We start from the raw sequence: 14110 nt of genomic DNA, 5'->3' as shown, positions 1-14110 counted from the left end.
TGTTAAAATTCCCATCATTCGGTTGCCCCAGTGACATGCAAAGAGAGCTCGTCCAATCAGACGCGCGGCTCGAGGATGTGTATCCAAGAAGAGGAAAAAATTGTACCGGATGCTGTTGCTATGGCAACGCTGCATTTTGTTGCCGGTGACCAAATTTAAGAATGTGGTATGAAAGCTACGTACAAGAGTATAATGTTATTTTTCTCAACAAAAAGACATCAAAATGACTTCTCCCCCTTCACAGGGAATCCTGGGAAATAATTTCCAAACGGTGTTTGAGCAAAAATGTTTAGTTTTTTTTTTTTTTTTTTAAAGAAAATGTAATGCATTTTGATAAAGATTGCATGATGTCAATGAAAAGTTACCCTTTCTGATTGATTTAATAGCTAGGGTTGATTTAAATAATAAACCAGTGGTTCCCAACCTTGGGTCCGGGACCCCTGAGGGGGGCGCGGGACCCTGTCTGCTCTGACATTGTCAAAATTAGATGTTCATTAAAAAAAAATAATAAATCATGATTACTAACCTAATGTACCATAGAGTATAGGCACCAACCTAAAAGATTAAAACATAAGGAGAATTTGCAGATTTTTAATCAAAAGGTCAAAATTTTGTTTGGAAAAAAATCCAAATTTTTGAGATCATAAAAGCTTATATTTACAACAATTCAGAGTTTCAAAAGTCAAGAATTTACAAGAAAAAAAATCAGAATTTTAAAAGTTTTAAATTGACATTAGAAACTCAATTTTTTGAAGTTAAAAGTTGTTTAAAATCATAATTTTACAACAGTGTCAAGTCAAAAAATTTTACAAGAAACCAAAATGAAAACAGTGGTCGGATTTTGAATTTTTGCCTTTAAAATCTTAAAAATTCTTATCCTGGGTTCAGGGACATTTATCACTTTTAAAGCTATAAAAATTTATTTTCTTTTCAAATGAATTAATTTTTCAAACGTGATTTTTTCCTTGAAATTTTCATTTTTTTTAAAAAGATGCACTGTAATAATGGATAGTTTGAGCATAGATCTTTAGTCAAGAACAAGTCTATATAAGTCTGTTATGTTGGGATTTTTTCAACCAAAATAATTTCAGCTGATGTGTCTTTTTCCAATCGGACCCGATGGGGGCTTAGCTTTCTTTAGTAGGGGCTCCCTGAGAAAAAAGGTTAGGAACCACCGTAACAAACATTCTAATGTATGATTCACTGATAAATGAAAGAAATTAACCTATTTAGAGCTTTAAATGTGCTTCTCAAATGCTGGGTTGGGACCCAAAAGTGGGTCACAGAGATCTTTTAGATGGGTCATGACTGGAAATATTCCAAACAATTTTATCATATTTGCTGTGACAACCAGCACATTTCTCCAAATTTCTACTTACTTATCCCCCTTTATCTTGATTAAAAAAAGACGTTTTCCTTAAAGATGACGAGAGATAATATCTTGAGAAATTACCACATTTTTTTATACTATCTTGGGAAAAATGTTTGCATGCAATCCCTTCTGTATCTATGCACTTTTTAAACACACTCGTTTTGCTCTGTCTCCTCTTTCAATCATGTTTTGTTTGTACATTTTTCCTTATATTTATTTGAGCAGTTGAAAATTTAGATCATGATTTCTCATGAGGGTGCTGGTGGGTCTGGTTAAGAACCACTGATTTAGATTGTTGTAGATTCTTAGCCAGGTCTCCCTTGAAAAAGAGATCTTAATCTCATGGGAGTACCAGGACAAATACATCTTAAATAAATCTAAATTATTATATATATATATTAATTTCCAACGTTAGATTTAATTGGAATTTACCACTACAAAACTGTCATTATGAAATGTTTTAATACAAAAATAAGTGATGTTTTTTTCTCACTAATTTTTCCAAATAAAGTTTTGGGGGTGGGCATTCACTGTAAAAATGAACAACATTGCTGATTGCAGGAAAAAAATAATTGTGTTGCACGGCAGAAATTAAATTCATGTTAAGCTGCAGGTGTTGGCAGCCCCAGATGACATCCATGATACAGAGAAAATACTTTTGTTCTGAATGTCAGCATTGCTGGTGCTTGGCAAGGTTATAATAGTTTTGGATTTTTCATTTTTTGTTTTATTTATTTTGTTTTACTTTTTGTTTTAAAGAATTAAATCTCAGTTTCCATTTATTTTTGTGAAGCTTAGTTTTATTTAGTTTCAGTAAACTAAAATGATTTTTCCATTTTAGTTTTAGTTATTTAGTTAGTATTAGTTAATGTTAAGAACCGTGGTGCTTGGTAAAGCTTATCTTAGGATTGGCTCTATTCTATGCTGCCTTACATCCTGTTGTTTACTAGTGATTCCCAAAGTGTGGATTGGGGCCCACTGGTGGCCCCCAGAGGTACTGCTGGTCATGAGAGGTCATTGACATAAGCTAAGTCATAAAAACAAATAAATAAATGAGGAATCACATGTTAAATGATCATACAGTTCTTGATTATATGTTATTTAGTCTCAGAAGATAAAGCACAATCTGAAGTTTTAACCCATCACCTTTTCATCATTTATTTTGTTTGATGTATAGAACCGGTGTCACTGTTGAACTGGTGTTGGTTTAACTGATGACACTCATCCCAGCCTTCTATCATGCTGCTTGCTGACAGATTTTAATGAATTTGAGTTAATTTGGAGGCACGGATGCTACTTGGAATGATTTTGCAGGGTCACAAAATACATTTACAGGGATTAATAATGTAAAAAGTATATTTAGGTGTCTTTGCAGAGGTCTGATTAAAACAAAATAAATGGCAGTGGCTCATTAATTGTACTTTATGACCCTTCAAACACTTTCCAAATATTGTTATTGTGTCTGAAAGCAGAAATCTGACACAAAGGTGAATATTTGAGTATTAGGTTATGGTTTTACAAAGGTTTTGGTGGAAAATTTTCAGGAAGTTTGGGAAAGGCTGGTATAATGTATGCCAGGTACTGTAGGTGGGCCACAAGAGGTCATTTACATTAACTCAAAATCATAGAAATTAAAAGATTTTTTTAAAATTAGCATGCAATACTTGATTAAGTATCAGAAGCAACAAAACACAGCTGAAACACAGTAGAAGTTACAACTGGTGTCACGGTTTAACTGGTGTTGGATTCACTGGTGACAGTTAAACATTTTATCACTAACTTTGAGATTTTAAAAAGGCTTTCTTAAGACCACTTAAGAATTTGAAGAGGTGCCTTTGGAGACATTAATGCCACAAAGTACATTTGCAGATTAATATTAAAACAGAAAATCTAAGTGACTTTGCAGATGCTTTATTAAAACACAGTAAACGGCAGTGGCTCATTAATTTGACTCTGTGACCCCACAGACACTTTCCAAGTAATGTTACTATATCTGAAAGCCAAGCTTTGCAATGAAATTCCGTTTATGAAACAAAACTATGATAGAAAGGTAAATATTTCAGTCTTGAGCTTTGGTTTTAAAAAGGGAATTGGTGGGGCCCAGAAATTTTTAAGCTCTCACACTGGGCTCCAGTATACTGAAGTTATGGCTGCTGTCTGTTAACTAAATACTGGCGTGCTGATATTCCGTGTAAAATCATTTCCACTTGTGTGCTTTTAGGGAATTTGACTGGATTGCCTTTTATGTTTCAGTGTGTCACGTATAGTTTAAGCTAGCTCGTGTTTACATGATGGTTTCTGAAGACACACAAAGAAAAAAAGTACAATGCAGAGATAATTTCACAGGAGAGTTGAGTGAAATGTATTTTATTTATTAGACAATAAGGAATTCATAATCACTTAACAAATACAAACTCAGGAATAGATCAAAGATAAGGCAAAGTTCACAAAAAGCATGTCTTCTCAGTCGTCTGACTGTGGAGAAAGTGCTTATCGGTGAAATGTTTCCATCAGTCAGTCAGACCAAACATTCTTACGGTCCACATCTTTATGACTGTGTGATCAAAATCTCAAACAAACCTCATGCAGGTGGAACCATCACATTCAAGCTTTTTGTCAGAAGGTGAAACAAACATTCGGTTATATGCCTTTTGTTCTGAAGGTGAAATAAATAAGGGGGAAATTAGTCTCATATATTTACAGTAAAACAAGAAAAATTTGAAAAATGACCAAAATCTGATGAGAAAATTAAAACTGTCGCTGGAATCTGAATTTACTGCAAGATGTTCACATGCAGTAAGACAATATATTAAAAAAGTTACATTTCAAAATATATTTGTATCCGCATGGTGTCTCACCACGGCATAATTAAGTCTGACAGGACGACTTTGAATGTTATTGTGAGGAGAGGAAAACAAATTCATCACCTTCAAAAATACAGTAACTTACCACTGCAACTTCAGATTGCCTCAGCAACACATCAACACAATTAAATGACAAAATATCATTACACTATCATGAAAGTTACCTTAAATGTGGCCTGTACAATGCACTTTTGTACATAAAAAGCATTTCTATCTATGGCCTTGCTCATACAAAGGTAAGTTGTCCCTTACAGGTGACAAGGCAGTGACAGGGATGAAATGTTTTTAGCTTTAACATTTGATCCCTGGACACGAGACGGCTTTTCATAGGCTAATACAACATACGGAGGCCCTTTGAGGAACCTCCAGCAGAGCTAAAGTCAGTTTAATAAATTACATTCATCATAAAATAGAAGAGAATACATCTTTATAAGTGTTAAACTACTATAATTATACTCCTTATAATTCATCCAATAATGTGTCAAACTTGTGATGAACACACATGTGAACAAATGAAAACTCTCTCAGTGGATTGTCTCAGTTAATCACATTAAAGTGTACTCACATGTTTCATAGATAAAAAAGGAATTAAAAACAACTATGGAACTAAAGCAATGTTTAACAGTACATAAATGTGTGACGTGTTTTTAATATTAGTTCTGTTTCCACAAACACAATAGCCACTCTGTCTGCTGTCACTTAAAGTATTTGCATAATGTTGCATCAACCGTACACGACTACCCTACCTGTGTATATTCTACTTTACTACATAATGTATTTAACTGTGCATAAAACTAGAAAGGAAATAATTATACACTACATCTTAAAAGAAACAAGATTATTAATTCTTATACAGCCATAAAAATTCAAATATTAGTGAAAATTACTTGTTTAATAAATCTAAACAGGTGAACACAATTGCACTCACAGCAGTGCAAAACTTTTCTCTTTAGATGTGACGTATTTGTTTTCACACAAAGCCTTTTAAATATGCATGGATATCCTCATCCTGACAATTCTTTAGGCACTAGTAACATTCAAATAATACAGTACTGACATCTGACTGTAACATTAAGACTAACAGTTTACAAACTACACCACCCTGACATGGATAAGGGAACTTAAATCTGACATTTTGGTCATTTATATCTTAATTTTACAGGGTCGGGTTCACAAAGACAGCTCAGATTGATCAAAGTGAATCTACTGGTGAATGTTTTTAGTGTTGAGAAGGCAATGTGCTTTCTCTGACAGTTAATATTAAAACTTAAACTTGACTTGAGCCAAGTCAAATAATCTTTGAGAAGCCTGGCCCAGAATCTTCTGACACATGGCTATCAAGTAAATATCTTCCATCATAAAGAGGGGCATTTATCCGTTTTAGTCACTTTTGCATCACTGCCTTATAAAGAAAAAAAGTCTCTGCAGCAAATGGATTATACAGTATATTCTCTCTCTGCAAACATACTGTAAATGCAATGCAAAGGCACACCAGGAGGTGGAGCACTATTCCTGTTTTCTGGGGATCAACATTTATGAACTTCCCTCAGAACATTTTCAAGAAACCTTTAGTATCAGTGTGGTTTTTAAGGTTAAAATAAGTGCTTTGTCTTCTTTAGTTTAAAATAATGAAATGTGGCACTAGATGAACAATCAAAGTGGAAAAAGTTCCCCTTTTTTAAGTAACACATTCAAGAAGGAAAAATAATTTGCTGCTTTATATTATAGTGACACAATTTGAACAATTTCTCACAACAAACCCCCTTTACACCTCGTATTAACACTCTGACACTGCGCTCATTTAAGATCTGTTGTGCCTCCTCTTACAGAGTTTATTAATAAAATGACTATCAGTTAGAATTAGGTGTTACTGCTGTTTCTGAACTGCTTTTTGTTGTGTTTGCTCATAAGAACTGACTTCAAACATGAGGCACCAATATGTGAACAGCAGACACATTGAAGCTTTATCACTCTGACTTTGTCAGATGGCTTAAGGAAATAGAAATGAGGAATCTTCTGCACATCACTGGAGATGCATGTTAATGCAGGTGCAAAGGCGCATACAAACAGCCATCTTCTGGGACACTTCTCTAACACAGTAAAACCCTACTATCTGAGCTATGTTACTGATTATGAGGATTAAAGTCATGTTTACAGGGATGTTATCAGCATGCAGCTTGTTGTAGCTTGTGTGTGGTGTTAACAGAGTATTTACAGAGCAGCTGTTTGGGGTCTTTAACAGCAGCGACAGAGCACTGACTTCTGCTCCTGGTGGTTACTTGAGGATGATCTGTTTGAGGGGAAGAAGACAGTCACTTAGTGGTGGCACACAACGGAAAATACCTGGTCCCATGTTCAGAACATGACAAAGGATTATGATCATTAATAAAGAGAAACTAAACAAGTACTAAAACTCTGTAAACTCTTTATGATGGTCCTGAAAATTTTTCATTATCTATGACTGCACGGTAACATCAGACTGAACCGTGCTGTGTATTTTCAAATCACACATCTCACACACTTGACCCAAAGAAACAGTAACAGGAAGTTAAATGACCCGACTGGAATTCAAGGTAAAATATGATCTAAGGATAACAAACATTTGTGAATATGGACCAAATTGTCATTGGGTTGGGTTTGAACACTGAAGTCTATATGAAACAACATGTGAGAGCGGTCTTCGGGCTTACAAAGGGATCTGCTCTGTTTTTCTAAATTAACGAGGTATTGGCCGGCCTCACAGTTCACCCAGCATTTACAAAAGGTAGTAGTTAGTACCATCAGAGGTAAATGTGAGTCTCACCACAGTTGACCTCATCTGTATTGGTTAACAGACTAAGAATGGTTTGGCTCTTGCTTTTTTTGGTCATGAATTTTTCCCATTCCTTAAAATATATTGGCTTTACATAAGTTGGTCAACTTTGGAATAAAAATAAACATGTATAAATTTAATATTTTTCATCTGTTCAGCTCTTCTCATACTTGTTCTATGAGTCTGGATTAATTTGCTAAAAAACAGATTCCCTAAATTTTTGGGTAATATTATAATCCCCATGTATTTTCATCTTTATACATTCCTATTTAATCTATCTATGATATCTATGAGATCTATGTCAATCTCCTCAACTACTGTCATTGCTTTTGTTTAATTTATATTTAGTTTGTGTCCAGAGAAAAGACTTTGTTTTATTATTTCATCCATTAATCTTGTTAATGGTTTATTCACATTTGTTAGGAAACACATTGTCCGATTTTAATGCTAATTTATGTTTATTTTCTTCCATTTTTAAAACATGTATTGCTTCATTTGCTCTTATTCTTTCAGCTCTTATTCTCCATACAGAGGGCAAATATTTGTGGTGACGGAGGGTCACCCTGCCTTGTACCTCTTCTAAGATCAGCCATTGACTCCTCTTTCGGTTCGGTTAAATTATGTTCAATATTTTTATAAATTTGTTATTAATTTCAAAAACTTCAACATAAACTGACATGGAAGTCAATCAAGTGCTTTGGAGGTGACGTCTGAGTGCTGAAGCTGTGGGCCTTGACTGGTCTTGGTGCATTTTTATTGCATGTCCTGCTCTATTACCTCTCTCCATATTTCCTCTTTCTCTCTTTAGCTGTCCTATCAAATGAAGACAAATGCCACAAAAATAATAAAAAAAGCCAAAGCGGGTAATTTTACTGATAATAAATAAAATAATTGCTTAACTGTAGTGTTGACAGTTTCTCCTGGAGACAGTTATGGTGGTTTTATGTCTCAAAATGTTCCAATATCACCAGACTTTATTACTGTGAGGTTATTTTTAACTTTCTCCTCCAGTGAACTTGTTGTAGCCTCCTTGAACAAAATCAATGTAACCAAAGCTCAAAAGAGCAGGATATAAACTGGAGGGACAACACACTAAAGATAAGGTTAAAAGAAAAACCCACAAACTTAAACAGACACATAAAAATGTTATTGTGTAAAGAAATAGAAACACTCAAGAAACCAAAGGGGCTGAAGACCTTGGCCAAAGAAACAAAAGATGGGAGCCAATCACGCAATAGACTGACAAACTAACCTAGAACAAAAGACCAAAACTAGACTTCTAGAAATCTCCAGCCCATACTAAATAACAAAACAAATCAGCCTAAACATGGATGAAAATAAAAACAAACATCAAGAGAAGAGGAACAAAAACTCATCAGCTTTTCTAGTCTGTTGGCAAATTCACTCCTGCTCCTCTGAACACTCCTCTCCTCCTCCTCCTCCTCCTCCTCCTCCCTGAGTGAACTGCACTCAGGTGTGTAGCAGGAAGAGGGAGGGGGGAGACTAGATGGAGAGAGATAACAGGGCAGCAGGTAACAACTTGAATTATCCGTATCATACCATTACAATCACAAAAATAAAATGAAGTCTTACAGCAAGTGTGTGCTCCAAAGCAGTCTTATATTGTCAAAAAATGACTTCACCTGCAAACTGTTAATTTTACATTATCAGCAATGCTATGGAAGGGATTTTTGCGGCATCATCACCGTTTTTAACGCTTTAATGTGAAGGATGGTAATGAGGTAAAAGGCGTCTTCTGCTGCAATGGACCAACTCGGTTTGTCTTAAAATCAACAATGCAGTGATTTGTACAATAATGGTCTGAGCAACTGTTTAAAGGTGTGTTTAACTGATGACTCTCTTGTTTTAAGCCCATGATGATTCAAACAAGCAGGCTGTGGCATTAAATGAGGTTGAAGAAGCAGCTATAAACACAGTAGCTCCATACACTCACCGGCACCTCTGCTAACGCTAAGCTAAATCAATGATTACACGCCATGTCAGACAAGTTCTTTGCAAATAAAGTCTGTAGTTGTTACTTATTTCAAATACTTTTATTGTGAACACCGACATCAGCAGGAGAGAAATTAAACTTAATACTACAGGTGGGGCTAGAAAGAAGTGGGCACAGAGAGATTTCTAAAATCATTTCTCTGTGATCTTATGCACAGGCATGAGTTGAGTATACCATCACAGGCTTGTATGAAATCTTTTGATTTAGTAATACCACAATATAACTGTTACTGCAAAGCAGTGTCAATTTTGGCAGCTATTTGCAGATGTAGTCTTAGTTTTAGTCTTTAGACAAAAATAGTTTTCATTTTAGTCACATTTTAGTCCTGGCCATCCTTCATAGTTTTATTCAACGAAAACTCTGAAAGCATTTTAGTCCAGTTTTAGTCAATAAAAAGTCCTTACATTTTAGTATTTTTCTTTAGTCGCATCATATATTTTCTCTCTTGAAAAATGTGTAATGTGTAATCTGAAACAAAATGATGAAATTAGTAACAAACTTTGATAACAGACTTCTGGGATGAGGATCATTGATTTCTTTTTTTTTTTTTTTTTAAAGACTTATTTTTGGGCTTTTTTGTGCCTTTATTAGATAAAGGAGGACAGTGGATAGAGTCAGTAACAGGGTCAAGAGTGGGGGTGAGACATGTGGTAAAGGGCCTCAGGCCGGATTCGAACCTGGGCCGCCCACGTACATGGGGAGCGCCTTTAACCACTAGGCCACCTGCTCCCTGGATCATTGATTTTTATTCAAAATGGTACTCAAATTAATGTGCCTTAATTATCATACTCTATCGATAGTATTATTAATATTATTAGGAATATTGGTGAATTTGGGGTGGAAAGATTAGGCAATATGTTCTTAACTGAACTCATGCTTTATATCTATTTAATATTACTAATTAAACAAACATTGCTCATTTATTGCAGTGTTAATTTCATCCACTAAAACTATGACTAAAAATGTTCCTCGACAGCCTTTTTTTTCCATGATGAAAACTAGACTAAGAGTAGCCAAAGATAGATCTGTGATGACTAAACTGACAAAAATTCTTCATTTTCATCAAGATGACAAAAACTATATTAAAATGTAATAAAGTTTTTGCTGGACATACAAAATCCATGATATTTCTCCGCTATGGGTAAATCTGTCAAAAACACAATGCATCTATAGCTATTCTGCCTCTCAGCTGTAAAAAAGCAGGGACCCCAGGTGTGGTAGAGTGCATAGAACACACTACCATGATTTGATAACAGATTTAGGCAAGAGAATCAATGGTTGGACTAAAATGAAATGTGAGGATTTTTTATGGACTAAAACGACTAAAATGTTTTAAGGTTTTTGTTGACTAAAACTTGACTAAGACTTAAAAAGTAGAAATGACTAAAATGTGACAAAAACTAAGACATGTAGCCAACAGACTAAGACTTTTTTCCATGTGACTTTGAACACATGTGACTTTCCATGTGACTTTGAACACATCATAATAAGTTAACTTCTTGAATTGTCAGAAGTCTGAGCCATCTCTGAACACATCATAATGTAACGGAAAGTCTTCTCCTTTGGCTCAGTAATTAGCATTTGTCTCGCCAATGCGGATTTCAACAGAGAAGAGCTACACGTTTCATCTACCAATTAGCTCCTCTGTCATGCTGCTTCCCACCCAGAAACGCCTGCTCTTCCTCTCTCTCCTCTTTATGTTTTAACAGACAGCAGATTAGACACACAGACAAGAAATATCAAAGAATCTGACTGTTAGTCCAGCATGGGCATTTTAGTCTCGTCTCGCCTCTGTAACAAAAAGTGATCTACTTTTCGTCAGAGTTTTTATCATCAGTAATCTATTTTTAGCCCCTCTCAGTCTTCCTCCTTGAAAAAAGATCGTTAACGAACATTTTTAGTCCTAGTTTTTGTTAACGACATTAACACTGCTGCAAGAGCACACAAATTAATCTTTAAATCTAAAGCCATATCACTCAGCCTGATCTTGGAAATCTGGGAAAAACAGAGCAGATTTTTAGATCCTCATGTGAATGTTACATGCTTCTATTTTGAAAAACCTCAACCCATCATAACAACTACTTTAGTGTGGGAAGATAATAATATGAATGTCTAAGTGAAAATCAAACATGACAGCACTAACATCAACAATCCTGAACGATATCCTATCACAAACTTTGATATATGAAAATGACAGATGATGTTATAAAATTAGTGCATTTATTTATGGTATCAATACAATAGTAAGTATCCCAGCCAGTTTGTAGTTAAGGTATTCCTGATCCCTTACAAACCCATCTTAAACCTCATATTTTCTAATGAAACAGACACTGACATAAAACAAAGCAAAACACATGCAGTAAAGAATAAATGCGACACCACTATTAGCAGATGAAAGGCCTCTAAATGAGTTTGTCATAAAGAAAAGAGGTGAGATGCAGACTAGTTCTAATGAAGGTCTACAGGTGGATGAAGCTCAACAAAAACGCGATGCAAGCAGGGCAATGCTACGCTCCCCTGATTTAAGGATGAAGCACTTTATCAGAGCTCAAGGATTTATGACAGAAAGCTTTAAAAAGGAGCAAACCTGATTGGCTGGTGCTGTTGCTGCGTAGGGGACACTTGTGGCGGGAGTAGTTGCTGCAGAGACAGTAGCAGGCGTAGCACTGTACATCATGGGGACTTTTTCAGGAAGGGAACCATGAAAGCAATGAAAAGGGAGGTGGAGCATTATGGTAACCATAGCAATGTTTCTCTCTCTCTCTCTCTCTCGTTCTCTCTCTCTTGCCAAGCAAATACAAAATGACATTAGCAGCGAGCCATCATTGGGTTAGACCAGCAGATGGCATGTGATCACACAGCAAAGCGAGACAGCGGGGGAGAACATAAAAGGAGGGCTGATAAGAGATAAAATTAGGAAATCTGTCCATTATTTCACATCCCAGAAGAGACAGCGTGTTCAGCAATGCCACCACACATTGTTAAAAGTGTTATTCTTAGATTATTTAAGTGTTTAGTAATATAAAACATACAAGAATGTGGAAAAAATGAAGAGATCACAGGGATGCTGATCAAATTTCCTAATATTTGGCAATTCTATGCTTGTATTTAAACCTGAGGTGATGCCTGAGAAAGGATTATTAATGCTTTACTTGTAAGAATGTAAATATCAGCAGACTTTGCAATAAAAAAGCACAAACATATGCAGCACAAACAAAATATTTAAAGAAAATACAGTAAAATGATGCTTTTACGCATTGTAAGATATGGGTTACTGTCCCAAAGACATTTGCTGGAATAAGGAGTTCGGCTTTGATTGTGAGATATGATTATGAGGAATGTGGAAGGGACCTACCAACGCTGTTAGCAGGTGTCATGCAGAAGACAGAACCTGTGAGATGGAAATAGAGACAGCATTATAGATGACATTTCAGAAAGGGTAAAACCAGCATGTTCCTACATGAATACAGTTTCAGTTTATTATGCATACAGTGAGTACGTATCATTTAAATGGTGATTAATTATACAGAATATTAAAGGAATGTATGAGCTCCAAGCAAAAGGTGTCTCTATTTGTAGTAAGTACAGTATGATGTTTTTAATATCATGGGAACCATTAAACACCCCGTTCCTCTATACCTTCACTCTTGTTTACCTACCATAGCAGGCAAAGGACGGATTTAATCAATAGTATTAATTACTTTAACTTAAGTGCCCAGTTAAGCCATGCTAAAGACATCATGTACAGGCTTTAACAGATGACATCCTGAAATGTCACAGCAGAAGAGGCACAGGTCTCTTATGTTAACACTGGCTGTATAGCAGACTTTAGCTGCTTCAGTCTGAGGCATAGTATCACATCTTACTGAGGCACTTCAATAAAACAGCTATAGTTACTGCTGCAATGATCCTACTTCAAAATGTTTTGCATTGAAACAGGAGAAAACCAAAAGTAAATGCATGGCAGTCATTACAGATTTTACTGATCAGACGTGGGCTACGTCTGACATCACTCTTCACTCACTATAGAGAGCAGGACGTAGTATAGGACATCAAACATTCATCTAAACTATGAGTAAGCATTTTCATGCTCTATATAGTGGAGCTGTTGTATCCCACATAACATCATGAAAGAAGTGTACAACCGGTGGTCCCAAACCACGTTATATACCATCATGCATTGCAGGCTTTGGCAAGTGCTGTCTGATGACTTGGCAGAGCATGACCAGCATAACAGAACAAGATGAAATAAATACTGAGGGGCGCAGATGATGGCCTAGTGCAGTGATCATCAACTGGAGGCCCGGGGGCCACATCAGGCCCCCTACGGCTTCCCATCCGACCCCCAGAGGATTGTTGAATTCAGAACATTTCAAAGGGCAAAAATATGACGTACTATTGTTTAACCTTTTTTTCTTGATGTTTAAATAAAAACATTCAACGTGGCAACTTTTCAAACAAGATGCATAAGGCTCTTTTAGAGTGCAATTTCCCCCTCTGAGAATCTTCACAGAAGAGTCGTTTTCTGCATGCATTTTGGCCAATCACAACACAGTATATTAGCATCAAACTCAGTGATAGACAACTTGGGAGCTCCTGAAATATGCACCTAAAATATCTTAAATATCTCAATCGCCCCCTTGTGGCTGACTGACCAAAGGACTGATCTCCCTGTTAAAGGATTAAAGTTCTATTCATTTTGGAAGGAAATAATATTCTTACAACATTAAGTTAACTTGACAAAAATATTGATTGTATTTCAGTTTATTTCAAAGCGGTGGTCAAGAAAAAGCTGGCCCTTGTGAAAATAGAGTTGCATGTCTCTCCCCCAATCTCTCATCCCTCTTTCCACCTCTATCCACTGTCCTGCTCTCTAAAATATGGCATAAAGCTCAAAAATATCTTTCAAGCTAATATTTACTTCTCTAAATGCTGAGGTAAGATCATACAAAATAAAGTCTGTAAATTGGTTCCCATAGTTTATAAAAATTGAAATCTATTGGCATTATTTTGTAAACTCTGCGCGTGGGTTTGTGAGTTGTGGGAAA

At 35.7% G+C, this 14110-nt stretch overlaps 1 protein-coding gene across 7 annotated transcripts in view; it reads right to left on the bottom strand.

The window, feature by feature from the left end:
* Positions 1–3728: 3728 nt before the first annotated feature.
* The window catches only part of LOC121522369 (muscleblind-like protein 2a), a 28782-nt gene continuing 18400 nt past the window's right edge, over positions 3729–14110 (bottom strand). For 4 of the 7 annotated variants that reach the window (XM_041806618.1, XM_041806616.1, XM_041806621.1 and 1 more), the window contains 2 exons: positions 12418–12453; positions 3729–6526 (listed from right to left, as the gene is read on the bottom strand). In XM_041806618.1, coding sequence (XP_041662552.1) covers positions 6402–6526; positions 12418–12453 — 161 coding nt within the window. In that variant the 3' untranslated portion in view covers positions 3729–6401. Of the gene's footprint in view, positions 6527–11649; positions 11745–12417; positions 12454–14110 lie in introns of all 7 variants that reach the window. The other 3 variants (XM_041806620.1, XM_041806623.1, XM_041806622.1) reach the window with 2 other exon arrangements.

Source organism: Cheilinus undulatus, linkage group 15 (assembly GCF_018320785.1).
Source record: "Cheilinus undulatus linkage group 15, ASM1832078v1, whole genome shotgun sequence".
Taxonomy (NCBI): Eukaryota; Metazoa; Chordata; class Actinopteri; order Labriformes; family Labridae; genus Cheilinus; species Cheilinus undulatus.
The sequence above is the reverse complement of the archived record's forward strand: the minus strand, read 5'-3'. Positions and strand labels throughout refer to the sequence as shown.